Raw genomic sequence first — 18114 nt, forward strand, 5'->3', positions numbered from 1 at the left:
ATTAAATTAATTAACATAGACAGAGAGGAGGTTCTGAGTGGTCTGACAGGCTTAAAAGTAGATAAATCTCCAGGACCGGATGAAAAGTATCCCAGGCCTTTGAATGAGGCGAGGGAGGAAATAGCAGAGGCACTGGCAATTTTCAATTCCTCTCTGGCCACAGGAGAGGTGCCGGAACACTGGAAGATAGCCAATGAGGTATTATCATTGAAGAAGGGAAAAACCAGGTAACTACAGGCCAGTCAGTCTAATCTCAATGGTTGGAAAACTATTGGAAGCAATTCGGAGAGACAGAATTCATCTGCATTTGGGGAGGCAGAAATTACTCATAAACAGTTTGCATGGTTTTGTTCAGGGTAGGTCATGTCTGACCAATTTGGTTGAATTTTTTTATAGAGGTGACCAGGTGTGTAGACGAGGACAATGCATTTCACATAGTCTACTTGGACTTCAACAATGCTTTTGATAAAGTCCCACATAGGAGACAAAGTGCGTAGGTAAGAGCCAAGGAATCCAAGGAAATTCGGCAAATTAGATCCAGAATTGGCAGAGTGGCTGGAAGCCTTTCTGACTGGAAGCCTGTGTCCAGTGGGGTCCTGCGTGGATCAGTGTTTGGGCCCCTTACTGTTTGTGGTTTATATAAATGATTTGGACTTGGATGTATGGTTGATCAGTAAGTTTGTGATTAGTACGAAAATTAGTGGGGTGGTGACTCGTGAGGAGGATAGCGTTCGATTACAGGAGGATAGAGGTGGGCTGGTCAGGTGGGCTGATCAGTGACAAATTGAATTCAATCCAGGTAAGTGTGGAGTGATGCACATGGGCAGGACAAACAAGGCACGGGAATAATGATGAACGGCAGGACCTTGGGAAACACCGAGGATCAGAGGTGTGAATCTACATCGATCCCTTAAGGTAGCAGGGCAGGTAGATAAAGTGGTTACAAAGAACAAAGAAATGTACAGCACAGGAACAGGCCCTTCGGCCCTCCAAGCCCGTGCCGACCATGCTGTCCGACTAAACTACAATCTTCTACACTTCCTGGGTCCGTATCCTTCTATTCCCATCCTATTCATATATTTGTCAAGATGCCCCTTAAATGTCCCTATCGTCCCTGCTTCCACTACCTCCTCCGGTAGCGAGTTCCAGGCACCCACTACCCTCTGCGTAAAAAAACTTGCCTCGTACATCTACTCTAAACCTTGCCCCTCTCACCTTAAACCTATGCCCCCTAGTAATTGACCCCTCTACCCTGGGGAAAAGCCTCTGACTATCCACTCTGTCTATGCCCCTCATAATTTTGTATACCTCTATCAGGTCTCCCCTCAACCTCCTTCGTTCCAGTGAGAACAAACCGAGTTTATTCAACCGCTCCTCATAGCTAATGCCCTCCATACCAGGCAACATTCTGGTAAATCTCTTCTGCACCCTCTCTAAAGCCTCCACATCCTTCTGGTAGTGTGGCGACCAGAATTGAACACTATACTCCAAGTGTGGCCTAACTAAGGTTCTATACAGCTGCAACATGACTTGCCAATTCTTATACTCAATGCCCCGGCCAATGAAGGCAAGCATGCCGTATGCCTTCTTGACTACCTTCTCCACCTGTGTTGCCCCTTTCAATGACCTGTGGACCTGTACTCCTAGATCTCTTTGACTTTCAATACTCTTGAGGGTTCTACCATTCACTGTATATTCCCTACCTGCATTAGACCTTCCAAAATGCATTACCTCACATTTGTCCGGATTAAACTCCATCTGCCATCTCTCCGCCCAAGTCTCCAGACAATCTAAATCCTGCTGTATCCTCCGACAGTCCTCATCGCTATCCGCAATTCGACCAACCTTTGTGTCGTCTGCAAACTTACTAATCAGACCAGTTACATTTTCCTCCAAATCATTTATATATACTACAAAGAGCAAAGGTCCCAGCACTGATCCCTGTGGAACACCACTGGTCACAGCCCTCCAATTAGAAAAGCATCCCTCCATTGCTACTCTCTGCCTTCTATGACCGAGCCAGTTCTGTATCCACCTTGCCAGCTCACCCCTGATCCCGTGTGACTTCACCTTTTGTACTAGTCTACCATGAGGGACCTTGTCAAAGGCCTTACTGAAGTCCATATAGACAACATCTACTGCCCTACCTGCATCAATCATCTTAGTGACCTCCTCGAAAAACTCTATCAAGTTAATGAGACACGACCTCCCCTTCACAAAACCGTGCTGCCTCTCACTAATACGTCCATTTGCTTCCAAATGGGAGTAGATCCTGTCTCGAAGAATTCTCTCCAGTAATTTCCCTACCACTGAAGTAAGGCTCACCGGCCTGTAGTTCCTGGGATTATCCTTGCTACCCTTCTTAAACAGAGGAACAACATTGGCTATTCTCCAGTCCTCCGGGACATCCCCTGAAGACAGCGAGGATCCAAAGATTTCTGTCAAGGCCTCAGCAATTTCCTCTCCAGCCTCCTTCAGTATTCTGGGGTAGATCCCATCAGGCCCTGGGGACTTATCTACCTTAATATTTTTTAAGACACCCAACACCTCGTCTTTTTGGATCACAATGTGACCCAGGCTATCTGCACCCCCTTCTCCAGACTCAACATCTACCAATTCCTTCTCTTTGGTGAATACTGAGGCAAAGTATTCATTTAGTACCTCGCCCATTTCCTCTGGCTCCACACATAGATTCCCTTGCCTATCCTTCAGTGGGCCAACCCTTTCCCTGGCTACCCTCTTGCTTTTTATGTACGTGTAAAAAGCCTTGGGATTTTCCTTAACCCTATTTGCCAATGACTTTTCGTGACCCCTTCTAGCCCTCCTGACTCCTTGCTTAAGTTCCTTCCTACTTTCCTTATATTCCAAGCAGGCTTCGTCTGTTCCCAGCCTTTTAGCCCTGACAAATGCCTCCTTTTTCTTTTTGACGAGGCCTACAATATCACTCGTCATCCAAGGTTCCCGAAAATTGCCGTATTTATCTTTCTTCCTCACAGGAACATGCCGGTCCTGTATTCCTTTCAACTGCCACTTGAAAGCCTCCCACATGTCAGATGTTGATTTGCCCTCAAACACCCGCCCCCAATCTATGTTCTTCAGTTCCCGCCTAATATTGTTATAATTAGCCTTCCCCCAATTTAGCACATTCATCCTCGGACCACTCTTATCCTTGTCCACCAGTACTTTAAAACTTATTGAATTGAGGTCACTGTTACCGAAATGCTCCCCTACTGAAACATCTACCACCTGGCCGGGCTCATTCCCCAATACCAGGTCCAGTACCGCCCCTTCCCTAGTTGGGCTGTCTACATATTGTTTTAAGAAGCCCTCCTGGATGCTCCTTACAAACTCCGCCCCGTCTAAGCCCCTGGCACTAAGTGAGTCCCAGTCAATATTGGGGAAGTTGAAGTCTCCCATCACCACAACCCTGTTGTTTTTACTCTTTTCCAAAATCTGTCTACCTATCTGCTCCTCTATCTCCCGCTGGCTGTTGGGATGCCTGTAGCATACCCCCAACATTGTGACTGCACCCTTCTTATTCCTGATCTCTACCCATATAGCCTCACCGCCCTCTGAGGTGTCCTCTCGCAGTACAGCTGTGATATTCTCCCGAACAAGTAGCGCAACTCCACCTCCCCTTTTACATCCCCCTCTATCCCGCCTGAAACATCTAAATCCTGGAACGTTTAGCTGCCAATCCTGCCCTTCCCTCAACCAGGTCTCTGTAATGGCGACAACATCATAGTTCCAAGTACTAATCCAAGCTCTAAGTTCATCTGCCTTACCCGTAATGCTCCTTGCATTAAAACATATGCACTTCAGGCCACCAGTCCCGCTGTGTTCAGCAACTTCTCCCTGTCTGCTTTGCCTCAGAGCCACACTGTCCCTATTCCCTAGTTCTCCCTCAATGCTCTCACCTTCTGACCTATTGCTCCCGTGCCCACCCCCCTGCCATACTAGTTTAAACCCTCCCGTGTGACACTAGTTAAGAAGGTATATGTTTTTTTTGCCTTTTATAGCTGTGACATAGAGTTTAAGAGCAGGAAAATTGTGCTGGAACTGTAAAACTCTGGTTAGGCCACAGCTAGAATATTGTGTGCAGTTCTGGAATCCAAGTTATAGGAGGCATGTGATAGCACTGGAAAGGGTTTTGTCTGGGCAGGAGTTTTAGTTATCGAAATGTGGACAATAAATGCAGGAGTAGGCCATTCGCCATTCGAGCCTGCACCGCCATTCAATTTGATCATGCAAATTCAGTATCCCATCCCTTTAGCAGAAAGGGCCACGTCCAGCTCCCTCTTGAATATATCTAACGACTGGCCCCAACAACATTTTGTGGGAAAGAATTCCACAAGTTCATAACTCTGAGAGAAGAAGTTCCTCCTCATCTCAGTCCTGAATGGTTATCCCTTATTCTTAGGTTGTGACCCCAAGTTCTGGACATCCCCAAAGTTGGAAACATTCTTCCTGCATTTAGCCTGTCCAGTCCCATCAGGAATTTACATGTTTCTATAAGATCGCCTTTCATTCTTCTAAACTCCAGTGAGTACAAGCCCAGTCGATTCAATCTTTCTTCATATGTCAGTCCTGCCATCCTGGGAATTAGTCAGGTGAACCTTTGCTGGACACCCTCAATAGCAAGAATGTCCTTCCTCAGACTAGGAGAACAAAACTACACAATGTTCAAGGTGTGGCCTCACCAAGGCCCTGTATAACTGCAGCAAGACATCCCTGCTCCCATACTCAAATCCTCTTGCTATGAAGGCCAGCATGCCATTAGCTTTCCTCACTACCTGCTGTACAAGCTCTTGTTGCACTTCCCCTTTTTCTAAACTGCCACCATTCAAATAATCTGCCTTCCTGTCTTTGCCACCAAAATGGATAAACTCATTTTTACCCACATCATATTGCATTTGCCAAGTATTTGCTCACTCAGGCAGCCTGTCCAACTCATCCTACAGCCAATTTGTCTCCTCACAGCACACACTGCCACCCAGCTTAGTGTCATCTGCAAATTTGGAATACTGCATGCAATTCCTTCGTCCAAATCATTAATGTATATTGTGAACAGTTGGGGTCACTTATCACTGCCTGCCACTCTGAAAAGGACCTGTTAATTCCCACTCTTTGCTTCCTGTCTGCCAAGAAAAAAAATTGGACAGACTGGGGCTGTTTTCCTTGGAGCAAAGGAGACTGAGGGGCGACACGATTGCATAATATAAATTATGAGGGGTATAGTGTGAGTCGGCAGGAAGTAACCTTTCCCCTTGGTGGAGGGATCAATGATCAGGGGGGCATGGATTTAACATGAGGAGCAGGAGGTTTAGCGGGGATGTGAGGAAAATCTTTTTCACCCAAAGGATGGTGGGAGTCTGGAACTCACTGTCTGAAAGGGTGGTGGAGGCAGAGACCCTCGTAACATTTTTCAAAGCGTTTAGATGTGCACTTGCCGATGCCATTGCAAACAAGGATATGGGCCAAGTGCTGGAAAATGAGGTTAGAATAGCTGGGTCGTTGTTTTTGACTGGCGCGCACGCAATGGGCCGCAGGGCCTTTACTGTGCTGTAGACTCCTATGACTCTATAATTGTGAATTTTCTTTAATGAGCTGTGATCTGCAATGCATTGCCTGAAAGGGTGGTGGAATTTAAAAACTTTGAAAAGGATAAACATTTGAAAGTAAAACATTTGCTGGATGTTGCAGGAAGCAGATCTAATTGAATAGGTCTTGCAAAGGGGAGCGCAAAACCTGGGCTGAATGGTTACTCACTCTGTATAATCCTATGTAAATTTAAGTTAGTATATTTGTTGGAAATTCAAGAAAAATGGGGTCTGTAATCTGGTAAAGCAGGCAACGATTTTTATTTTCATGGAAAAAGGTTGCAATTCTTAAATGGCAAGTGATGGGAGAATAGTATGCACTTGTGATGTATGTAATACTTTTATTTTAACATCTATTTAACATAAACAAGCAATATATTTGGATTGTCTCTATAGGTAACACAGTAATATCACAAGCTTTGTTTTATTGTCCTTCAGAGTGCTGTTCCCAGTATGCTGAGAGAGCACGGTTACTGCTGTGGATAAATTAGTCTACTTTTGGGAGAAAAACTCCAGCTGGAATTTTATGGTTAGTATGTCTTTTTAAAAACATCATTTTTCAAAGTAGTTCAAATGACTTAATGGTTCATGTGAACCATGATGTGCTGTAGTTGCTGATATCGTCGTTTGGAGGAATGGCATGTATCGGACCTGCTGTCGGGTCATGAGTTTTCTGTTTCCTTGCTGGGAGTTCCTCAGTTTCTGTTGGTACCCATCCGACTCTGCTGCCGAATGAGATTTGATATGTTTTGCTGCTGACTCATTTATGCCTTTGCTGTTCTACTGTATCTATCACCAAGTTCATTTCTCGCCTCCACTGAACCTCTGCAGTCTCCACTGACTCATAGTTTACTCTTTAAGTATCGCAGCAATTTGAGTGCCCACTGATGCTCTCTGCCCCTCATACAGCACAGGATTTGCTCACTCTCCTCAACTACATTTGAACCTGTACATAATTGCTCCAAACTACAAGTCAGTTTCATTCCACCAGAAGGGTTCTGACCATCTTTACCGCCTGTCTGCTCCCTCTTCTTGGTTTACAAATACTTATCTTAATTTTCTGTATGCCTCTGATCATTTGTTCTGTATTTTGGCTGCCACTCAGGATCTGAGCCCATTACTTCTATGTTCATTTTTCCTTTCTGTTTTCTCTACTGCGCTCTATCTGTTTTGCTTCCAGTTATGTGGTCATGCCTCCATTTATTTATGATGTGGAGATGCCGGCGTTGGACTGGGGTGAGCACAGTACGAAGTCTTACAACACCAGGTTAAAGTCCAACAGGTTTGTTTCGATGTCACTAGCTTTCGGAGCGCTGCTCCTTCCACAGGGGCAGCACGGCAGCATTGTGGATAGCACAATTGCTTCACAGCTCCAGGGTCCCAGGTTCGATTCCGGCTTGGGTCACTGTCTGTGCGGAGTCTGCACATACTCCCAGTGTGTGCGTGGGTTTCCTCCGGGTGCTCCGGTTTCCTCCCACAGTCCAAAGATGTGCAGGTTAGGTGGATTGGCCATGCTAAATTGCCCTTAGTGTCCAAAATTGCCCATAGTGTTGGGTGGGGTTATGGGGATAGGATGGAGGTGTGGACCTTGGGAAGGTTGCTCTTTCCAAGAGCCGGTGCAGACTCGATGGGCCGAATGGCCTCCTTCTGCATTGTAAATTCTATGATCTATGATCAGGTGAATGAAGAGGTATGTTCCAGAAACATATATATAGACAAATTCAAAGATGCCAGACAATGCTTGGAATGCAAGCATTAGCTGGTGATTAAATCTTTTCAGATCCAGAGATGGGGTAACCCCAGGTTAAAGAGGTGTGAATTGTGTCAAGCCAGGACAGTTGGTAGGATTTCGCAGGCCAGATGGTGGGGGATGAATGTAATGTGACATGAATCCCAGGTCCCGGTTGAGGCCGCACTCATGTGTGCGGAACTTGGCTATAAGTTTCTGCTCGGCGGTTCTGCGTTGTCGCACGTCCTGAAGGCCACCTTGGAGAACGCTTACCCGGAGATCAGAGGCTGAATGCCCTTGACTGCTGAAGTGTTCCCCGACTGGAAGGGAACATTCCTGCCTGGTGATTGTCGCGCATTGTCCGTTCATTCGTTGTCGCAGCGTCTGCATGGTTTCGCCAATGTACCACGCTTCGGGACATCCTTTCCTGCAGCGTATGAGGTAGACAACGTTGGCCGAGTCGCACGAGTATGTACCGCGTACCTGGTGGGTGGTATTCTCACGTGTAATGGTGGTATCCATGTTGATGATCTGACACGTTTTGCAGAGATTGCCATGGCAGGGTTGTGTGGTGTTGTGGTCACTGTTCTGAAGACTGGGTAGTTTGCTGCAAACAATGGTTTGTTTGAGGTTGCGCGGTTGTTTGAAGGCAAGTAGTGGGGATGTGGGGATGACCTTGGCAAGATGTTCATCTTCATCAATGACGTGTTGAAGGCTGTGAAGAAGATGTCGTAGTTTCTCCGCTCCGGGGAAGTACTGGATGACGAAGGGTATTCTGTCATGTTTGTCTTCTGAGGACGTCGGTGCGGTTTTTCGCTGTGGTGCGTTGGAACTGTCTATCGATGAGTCGAGTGCCATATCCCGTTCCTGCCCAGTCCCTTTATGGTCTCCTTTCTTTTTTCCCCCTAAATTTAGACTATCCAATTAATTTTTTTTCCAATTAAAGGGCAATTTAGGACTTCCGGTTGCGGCGATGACCAGCTAAGCGGCACATTTCGGCACCTCCCGTTTCAACGGACTTTTGGGCTCTTATCGGGAGCCCCAACGGAAATTTTTTACGGCCAAACCCAGTGTGAGGTTACAAAGGAAGAAGTCCCCCCGGGTGTGGATGGAAAGGAGCGACAGCAGTGTCCAGATTGCAGAGGATCCTCTGGAGCAGCGGCAGGGAAGAGAAGGGAGAAGCAAGATGGCGGCCGAGGGAGCCCAGATGGTATGGGGCCCGGAACAGCAGGAGTTCCTCCGACGATGTGTGGAGGAGCTCAAGAAAGAGGTGCTGGCGCCGATGTTACTGGCAATCGAGGGATTGAAGGAAACACAGAAGGTCCAGGTGATAGAACTCCGTGGAGTGAAGGCAAAGGCAGCCGAGAACAAAGACGAGATACAGGGCCTGGTGGTAAAAACGGAGACGCACGAGGCACTACATAAGAGGTGCATAGAAAGGCTGGAAGCCCTGGAAAACTGCTCGCGGATGAAGAATCTAAGGATTTTAGGTCTCCCCGAAGGGACAGTGGGAGCTGATGCTGGGGCGTATGTGAATACGATGCTCCATACTCTAATGGGGGCTGAGGCCCCAACGGGCCCCCTGGAAGTGGAGGGAGCGTACCGGGTCCTCGTGAGAAGACCAAAGGCAGGGGTAACACCACGAGCAATAGTGGTGAGGTTCCATCGCTACAGGGACAGGGAGATGGTCCTGAGTTGGGCTAAGAGGACACGGAGCAGCAAGTGGGAGAACGCGGTGATACGCGTATATCAAGATTGGAGTGCGGAGGTGGCGAGAAGGAGGGCGAGCTTCAATCAGGCCAAGGCGGTGCTACATAGGAAGAAAGTCAAATTTGGGATGCTGCAGCCGGCAAGATTGTGGGTCACACACCAGGGCAAACACCACTACTTCGAGACGCGGAGGAGGCATGGACATTCATTCAGGAAGAGAAATTGGACTAGACTTGAGAAATTGATGTCTGGAGAGAGGTAGCGAGGTGGTGGCACAGAAATGTAAAGTGGGGAGAGGGGAGGGCTAATATTTAATAATGTTGGATGGGGAATTCTCCCCCCCCCCCCCCCGAGGGGGGGGGGACACAAAGAAATGTGGGCGCCGGTGGAAAAGGGGACAGGGAAGGGGAATGAGGGAACTGTGCCATTAGGGGCGGGGCCGAGAGGGAAGCGTGGGGTTTTTCCCGCGGCATGGAAATTGAGGCGGGATAAAGGGCGCAGGAAGGAAGGGGGCCCGTCACGCAGGGAGGTCAAAGGATAAACGGGGGGTGCCGAGGTCAGCCAGAGTTAGCTGACTCCCGGAAGCAATATGGGGGGAGCAATCAAGCTAGAGGGGAATCTAGCGGGAAGGGGAGGGGATTAACTGGGTTGCTGCTGCTGAGGGTAAGGGGGAGCTGATACGAGACGAGGTGGTCGGGACGGGAGGGCGCCGTCTGGGGGACAGACTGGTGAGTGGGACCTGGGTGGGGAGCTGGCTTAAAAAAGGGGATAGCTAGTCGACGAGGGGGCGGGGTAAACGGCCCCCCAACCCGGCTGATCACGTGGAATGTGAGAGGTTTAAATAGGCCGATTAAGAGGGCAAGGGTGTTTGCGCACTTAACCACATCCGCCTTCAGTCTCTTTATGCTCCAGGAGACTCATCTGAAATTGGCGGATCAGGTTAGACTAAGGAAAGGATGGGTGGGACAGGTATTCCACTCAGGGCTAGATGTGAAAAACAGAGGGGTGGCAATACTGGTGGGGAAATGGGTATCGTTCGAGGCTAAGACCATAGTGGTGGATAGTGGGGGCAGGTACGTGATGGTGAGTGGCAGATTGCAAGGTGTGAGGCGGTGGTGCTGGTGAACGTATACGCCCCGAACTGGGATGACGCGGGGTTCATGAAGCGAATGCTGGGACGTATCCTGGACCTGGAGGCGGGAAGCTTGGTAATGGGGGGGGTGGGATTTTAACACAGTGCTGGACCCAGGGCTGGACCGGTCCAGATCCAGGACCGGGAGAAGGCCGGCAGCGGCCAAGGTGCTTACGGGGTTTATGGAGCAGGTGGGAGGGGTAGATCCGTGGAGATTTGCCAGACCGATGGGGAAAGAGTTTTCCTCCTTCTCCCACGTCCATAAAGTATACTCCCGGATAGACTTTTTTGTCTTGGGAAGGGCGCTGATCCCGAAAGTGGCAGGAACGGAGTACTCGGCTATAGCCGTTTCAGATCACGCCCCACATTGGGTGGATCTGGATCTAGGAGAGGAAAAGGAACAGCGCCCACTTTGGAGATTAGACTACTGGCGGACGAGGGGGTATGCGGAAGGGTGAGGGGATGCATCGAAAGATACCTGGAGGTCAATGACGGTGGGGAGGTCCAGGTGGGGGTAGTATGGGAAGCGCTGAAGGCGGTGGTTAGAGGAGAGCTGATTTCCATTAGAGCCCACGGGAAACAAGAGGGTAAAGAAAGAGAGAGATTGGTTGGGGAAATTCTGAGGGTGGATAGGCAGTATGCAGAGGCCCCGGAGGAAGGGCTATACAGGGAAAGACGAAGACTACAGACGGAGTTTGACCTGCTGACCACGGGAAAGGCGGAGACGCAGTGGAGGAAGGCACAGGGAATACAATATGAATATGGGGAAAAGGCGAGCCGGCTGCTGGCCCAACCACTTCGAAAGAGGGGGGCGGCGAGAGAGATCGGAGGAGTTAGGGACGAAACGGGAAAGATGGAGCAGAGAGCAGGGAAAGTGAACGAGGTGTTCAAGACATTTTATGAGAGGCTGTATAAGTCCCAACCCTCGGAGGGGAAAGAGGGAATGATACACTTTTTGGACCAGCTGGAGTTCCCGAGGGTGGAGGAGCAGGAGGTGGCAGGTCTTGGGGCGCAGATTGAGGTGGAGGTGGTGATCAAAGGAATCAAAGGAAAGCCTATTCAGGGTAGAGCATTCCAGATCTTAACCATCTGTATGGAGTAATTTTTCCTCTAGATCTTGATTGTTATATGGGAGTAGCTACTACAATGGGAGTAGTTTCTATTTATGCATTCTGCCCAGTTCTCTCATGATTTTGAACACTTTCATCAAACCTCCTCTCCACTTACTCTTCTCTTGGAGAAAGCCCCAGCATCGACAATCCATGAAGTCCCTCATTCCTGGAACCATTTTTTCCTTTCTGAAATCTTCACATCCTTCCTAAAGTATGGTGTCCAGAATTGGGTACAGTACTCCAGTTGAGACAAAACCAGTGTTTGATACAGGTTTATCATAACTCTTTGCTTTTGTACTCTGTGTCTTCCCATTGCAACCTATGTTCACTTAATATCTATCACTAACTTCCTCGCACTTCATAGTTTTGTGTCATCTGCAAATTTTGAAGTTGTGCCCTGTATACCCAAATCTGGATAGGAATACATATATAAGAAAAGTAGTCGTAGAGTCCTAATACTGACCCACGGGATCCACACTGTACAATTATCCTGTCTGAAAAACACTCATTTACCATTACTGTCACTAAGCCAATATACTGTGACTTCCTTTTGTTCCATGGGCTATGACTTTACTGGAAAGCCTGTTATGTGGCCTTTGAAGTACCATTTGGAAGTCCATGTAGACCCCTTTAAATTGCATTTCCTCTCAATAACCCTTTCTATAAACTCAGCAAAAATGAAGTTAGCTCAGGTTAATGAAGTTAGTTAAATGTAATTTAGAAAATCTGTGCTGGCTTTCCTTAAGTTACTCATGTTTGTCCAAATGGCTATTAATTTTGTTCTGCATATGCTTTCTTAATTGCCTTCTGTTGCCCCTCCCATCTTAAAGGATTTGCGAGTATTTTTAAGGTATCTTTGCTCCTTTTTAAGTCACTCTATTAGAATGTGATTAGCCTTGCTAGTTCTTTCTCCGCCTCTGTTGCGAAAGGGAAAACGTTTTTTAAATTATGACTTTAATTAAGTACTCCCATTCTGTACGACTAAACAACTACATAATGACTTGTATTTTGTTGTGCTTTAAACAGACTTCCTGCAACGTTAAATGTTCCAGTCACTATGGGTGAGATAAAAGTCTCCCCTGATTATAACTGGTTCCGGAGTACAGTCCCACTGAAAAAGGCAAGTACTGCATTTTTCCCTCAAGTTGACTGTTGGATTTCAAAGAGATCAGCATTTTGTTTATTTTACATGTAAACTGGAACTATGTGAATGTTTGTGACTAGTGCTCCCAGGTTTGTAGGATTCCCATGTCCAGTTTGTGTCCAGTTTGTTTCCTAGTGCTCCAGGTGTGGGAATGTTGTGCTCCAGGTGTGGGAATGTTGTGCTCCGGCTGTGTCGGAATGTTGAGCTCCGGCTGTGTCGGAAGGTTGCGCTCCGGCTGTGTCGGAAGGTTGCGCTCCGGCTGTGTCGGAAGGTTGCGCTCCGGCTGTGTCGGAAGGTTGCGCTCCGGCTGTGTCGGAAGGTTGCGCTCCGGCTGTGTCGGAAGGTTGCGCTCCGGCTGTGTCGGAAGGTTGCGCTCCGGCTGTGTCGGAAGGTTGCGCTCCGGCTGTGTCGGAAGGTTGCGCTCCGGCTGTGTCGGAAGGTTGCGCTCCGGCTGTGTCGGAAGGTTGCGCTCCGGCTGTGTCGGAAGGTTGCGCTCCGGCTGTGTCGGAAGGTTGCGCTCCGGCTGTGTCGGAAGGTTGCGCTCCGGCTGTGTCGGAAGGTTGCGCCCCGGCTGTGTGGGAATGCTGCGCCCCGGCTGTGTGGGAATGCTGCGCCCCGGCTGTGTGGGAATGCTGCGCTCCGGCTGTGTGGGAATGCTGCGCTCCGGCTGTGTGGGAATGCTGCGCTCCGGCTGTGTGGGGATGCTGCGCTCCGGCTGTGTGGGGATGCTGCGCTCCGGCTGTGTGGGGATGCTGCGCTCCGGCTGTGTGGGGATGCTGCGCTCCGGCTGTGTGGGGATGCTGCGCTCCGGCTGTGTGGGGATGCTGCGCTCCGGCTGTGTGGGGATGCTGCGCTCCGGCTGTGTGGGGATGCTGCGCTCCGGCTGTGTGGGGATGCTGCGCTCCGGCTGTGTGGGGATGCTGCGCTCCGGCTGTGTGGGGATGCTGCGCTCCGGCTGTGTGGGGATGCTGCGCTCCGGCTGTGTGGGGATGCTGCGCTCCGGCTGTGTGGGGATGCTGCGCTCCGGCTGTGTGGGGATGCTGCGCTCCGGCTGTGTGGGGATGCTGCGCTCCGGCTGTGTGGGGATGCTGCGCTCCGGCTGTGTGGGGATGCTGCGCTCCGGCTGTGTGGGGATGCTGCGCTCCGGCTGTGTGGGGATATTACGCTCCGGCTGTGTGGGAATGTTGCGCTCCGGGGGTGGGAATGTTGTGCCCCAGTGTTCCAGGTGTGGGAATACAGTGCCCCAGTGCTCCAGGTGTGGAATGCTGTGCTCCAGGTGTGGGAATGCTGTGCCCCAGTGCTCCAGGTGTGGGAATGCTGTGCTCCAGTGTTCCAGGAATGGGGGTGCCTGTACTCTGGGTTTTATGTGGTGGTCCAGGTGTGGAATAATCACACGCTTTACAGACCCAGGCCCTGGGATTTGTGTCCCATGCCTGTGACTAAATCCCGAGGTCCCATTCATTTCCTTCCTGCTGCTGTGTGCTTAAGGTTTCGGTAACTGGCTCCCTATATCCCTCTCCTTGCTTATGACCATTCTGCTTATTTTATCTTCCATAGTCTGTTTTGTATTAATCCACATTAAATGGCATGTATCTCTCATTAGGTCAGCTCCATGACCTTCCATTTCTCTTTTTAGAAATTAGAAAAAAATTAGAAAAACTGGATCCTGAAACCAGGAAGAAAATAATGTTGGAAACATGCTATAGTCAGTCAGCATCTTTGCAGAGAACAGAATAATGTTTCGGAATCTGGACCCGTTTTCTGCTCTTGTATCAGGTCTGTTGCTGACCATATAATTGGTGCCATCAGGACATTTAAACTGCTTGAGACAGATGGCACAACCAGAGGCCATTCGACTCCTATCTGTGCTCGTGAAAACGTTATCAAGCGTAATCACATCTAGATCTTGGTCACAGTGCTGTGGGTAATGACACTTCAATTGATATCCAAGTGCTGTATATTGTACTCCGAGAGTTTTACCTTTCCGATAATGAGTTCCAGACCCCCACCATATTCACAGGTGGACAAATTACTCAACTTCCCTCTAGTACTTCTATCAGTTACTTTAAATCTATGTCTCCTGGTTATTGATCTCTCAACTAATAAGAATAGATTCTTCCTTTCTATATTTAGACCTCATAACTTTATGCACCTCAATTAAAACGTCCCTTAATCACCTGTGCTACAAAGAAAATAAACCAACCTAACTGATTTCTCCACATAGCTGAAATTCTCCACTCCTGACAGTGTCCTTATAAGAACTAGGAACAGGATTAGGCAATTCAGCCCCTCAAGCCTGCAACGTCATCCAATATGATCATGGCTGATCACATCTTGGTCACAACTCCACTTTCTCCATAACTCTTCAACCCATTACTAATTAAAAATCTGTCTACTCCTCAAATTTACTCAATGTCCTGGCATCCACTGTACTCTGGGTTACGGAATTCCACAGATTCACAACACTTTGAGAGAAGTAATTTCTCCTCATCCCTCATTTAAATCTACTACCCCTTATCCTAAAACTGTGACCTCTTGTTCGAGATTGCTGCACAAGAGGAAGAATCCGCTCTACGTCTTCTTTGTCAATACCTTTTATTAGTTACCTCAATTAGATCTCCTCTCATTCTTATAAACTTGAGTATAGGCCTAAATTGTTCAATCTCTCTTCATAAGACAAACCCTTCATCTCTGAAATCACTGAAATCAATCTGGTAAACCTCCCCTGAACTGCCTCCAATGCAACTACATCCCACCTCAAATGAGGGGACCAAAACTGTACACAGTTCTCCAGGTGTGGTCTCACCAATGCCTTGTATAGTTGCAGCAACACCCCCCTGTACCTTAAATGCCAAAATTCCATTCGCCTTACTCAATACTTGCTGTACAGTGGCACGCTTGCTTGCACTGCTGCGACACAGTGCAGAGACCAGGCTTCAGTTAACAGCCTTGGGTGACTGTGGAGTTTGCACTTTCTCCCCGCGTCTGCGTGGGTTTCCTCCGGGTGCTCTTGTTTCTTCCCACAGTCCAAAGATGTGCAGGTCAAGTGGATTGGTCATGCTAAATAGCCCCTTAGTGTACAAAGGTGTACAGGTTAGGTGGAGTTGCGGGGTTGGGCGGAGGAGTGGGCCTGGGTGGGATGCTCTTTCAGAGGGTCGGTGTAGACTCAATGAGCGGAATGGCCTACTGCACTGTAGGAATTCTATGGTACCGGCATACTAGTTTCTGTAATTCATGCACGACGACACCCAGATCTCTCTGCACCGAAGCCCTCTGAAGTTCTCTTTACTTAGACAATAAGTTGGCTTTGCATTTTTAACGACCAAAATGGATAACCTCACACTTAACCATGTTAAACTCCATCTGCCAAATTTTGGCCCACTCATCTAACCTATCTCTCCATTTTTAACGACCAAAATGGATAACCTCACACTTAACCATGTTAAACTCCATCTGCCAAATTTTGGCCCACCTATTTTGTCATCTGCAAATTTGGCTGTAGTGCCTTCTATCCCTGCATCTAAGTCATTAATATATATTGAAAATAGTTGGGGCCCAAGGACCGAACCCTGTGGCACCCCACTAGTTACATCTTGCCAACCAGAAAAAGACCCACTTATCCCGACACTCTGCCTTTGGTTGGTTAGCTAATCTTCTATCCAAGCTAATAAATTACCCCTCATCCCAAGTGATCTTACCTTGTGTATTAGCCTTTTGTGCGGCACCTTATCAAATGCCTCTGGAAGTCCAGATGTACTACACTTCCAGGATCCCCATTATCTATTTGGCTTGTTACATCTTCGAAGAACTCTTGCAAATCCGACAAAAATGATTTACCCTTCATAAAACCATGCTGACTCTGATGGGTTGCGTTTTGACTTTCCAAATGTCCTGTTATTACTTGCTTAATAATGGAGTCGAACAATTTCCCAACAACAGTTATTAAACTATCTGGCTTATAGTTTCCTACTTTCTGCCTCCCTCCTTTTTTGAATAAGGGCATTACATTAGCATTTTTCCAATCCACTAGAACCTTTCCTGCATCCAGGGAATTTTGGAATGTTATAACAATGGATCCACTATCTCCGCTGCCACTTTCTTCAGGACCCTAGAATCAATCCCTGGGGACTTGTCTGCCCTCAATCCCAATAGTTTGATCAGTACTTCTTCCCTATTGATGATGATTGTACTAAGTTTCTCCCTTTCTATTACTTGTGCATTACCTGTTACTATTGGGATGGTACTAGTCTCCTCAACTAAAAACTGAGGCAAAATATTGATTTAGCATCTCCAACAATTCTGTGTGTTATGGGCCAGGGTTCAGAGAATCCCAAGTATATCATGGAGTTCACCTGACCCACAACTTTTACTAGATTGTGGTATGGGGAGCACACGGCCCACTCTACAGGTGTGGTGCAGCAGAAATCTAAAAGTAATTTTTAAAGCAAAACAATGTTTATTCTATGAACTCAGTTAATCTTTTTAAAACATACACTGAACATCTTGGCAACCATCAATTCAAATACAACCCCCCCAAAGAATACAAAACTCTTAGGTAATCCTTTAACTTTCCTTTTAACACCCATAAGACAAACAATCCTTTTTACAGAAGGACAAATTTTAATTCTCTACTGAAAGCAGTTATCACTCTGAATTCACCAAATGATCTAGAGATAGTCTTTAGATGGCAGAGAGATCAAAATTACACCTTCTTTGACTGGCTTCAGCTCCAACACTAAAACCAAACCAAAAAAACAGACAGACACAAGCTTTTCCTCAAAGCGAAACTAAAAAGCAGAGCCAGAGCTCAGCTCCACCCACACTCATATCACTACAGACACTTGAGCAGACAAACATTTCTTAAAGTGACATTCTCATGACATGTGTTCCCACTATTAATTCCCCGGTCTCATCCTCCAAGGGACCAACATTTGCTTTAGCTACGCTCCTTTTATATACTTAAAGAAGTTTTTGCTATCTTTTTTTCTTTTTGCACTAGTTTTCTTTCATAATTTACCTTTGCTCTTTTTATAACTTTTTTAGTAATCCTTTGTTGATCTTCAAAAATTTCCCAATCTTCTAGCCTGCCACTAGCCTTTGCAATATGGTATGCCTTAATTTTTGTCTTTGTTATCTTTAACTTTCTTCCTTAGCCATGTATGTTGTTTTTCCTTCTTACAATCTTTCTTCATCTCTGCCACTGCTCATCAACTGTCCTACCTTTTTAGTCTTCTGGCCCAGTCCACTGGGGCCAAATCTGTCCTCATGCCTATGTAATCATCTTTGTTTAACCCCAGAAAGCTAGTGTGGGATTCCAGTTTCTCGTCCTGAAACTGAATTTTAAATTCCATCATGCTGTGATTACTCTTCCCTCGAGGATCCTTAACTATGAGGTCATTAATTAATCAATCTGTCCTCATTATACAATACCAAACCCAGAATAGCCTGCTCCCTGGTTGGTTCCACAACATATTGCTCCAAGAAACAATCTCTAATACAATCCATGATCTCTCCCTCGAGGCTACCTTTGCCAATCACCCATGATTATTGTCATACCTGTAATGTTCTTAAGAGCACTTGTAGTTAAAGTTATAAATAATTTATTAACATTAACTGGGGGTAAACTATATACAAGGCAACAGATGAACAACAGCAAACTCATCCTTATTGAAGTTCTCTCCTTTACT

The 18114-nt window shown here is 47.3% G+C and overlaps 1 protein-coding gene across 2 annotated transcripts in view; it reads left to right on the plus strand.

The window, feature by feature from the left end:
- Positions 1-18114, plus strand: part of spg21 (SPG21 abhydrolase domain containing, maspardin) — a 102340-nt gene that overhangs the window by 16515 nt on the left and 67711 nt on the right. The window contains exons 1-3 of one of the 2 annotated variants that reach the window (XM_072468827.1): positions 432-497; positions 6039-6129; positions 12310-12403. In XM_072468827.1, coding sequence (XP_072324928.1) covers positions 12341-12403 — 63 coding nt within the window. In that variant the 5' untranslated portion in view covers positions 432-497; positions 6039-6129; positions 12310-12340. Of the gene's footprint in view, positions 1-431; positions 498-6038; positions 6130-12309; positions 12404-18114 lie in introns of those variants that run through there. The other variant, XM_072468826.1, reaches the window with a different exon arrangement.

The sequence above is a fragment of the Scyliorhinus torazame genome, chromosome 12 (genome assembly GCF_047496885.1).
Source record: "Scyliorhinus torazame isolate Kashiwa2021f chromosome 12, sScyTor2.1, whole genome shotgun sequence".
NCBI lineage: Eukaryota > Metazoa > Chordata > Chondrichthyes > Carcharhiniformes > Scyliorhinidae > Scyliorhinus > Scyliorhinus torazame.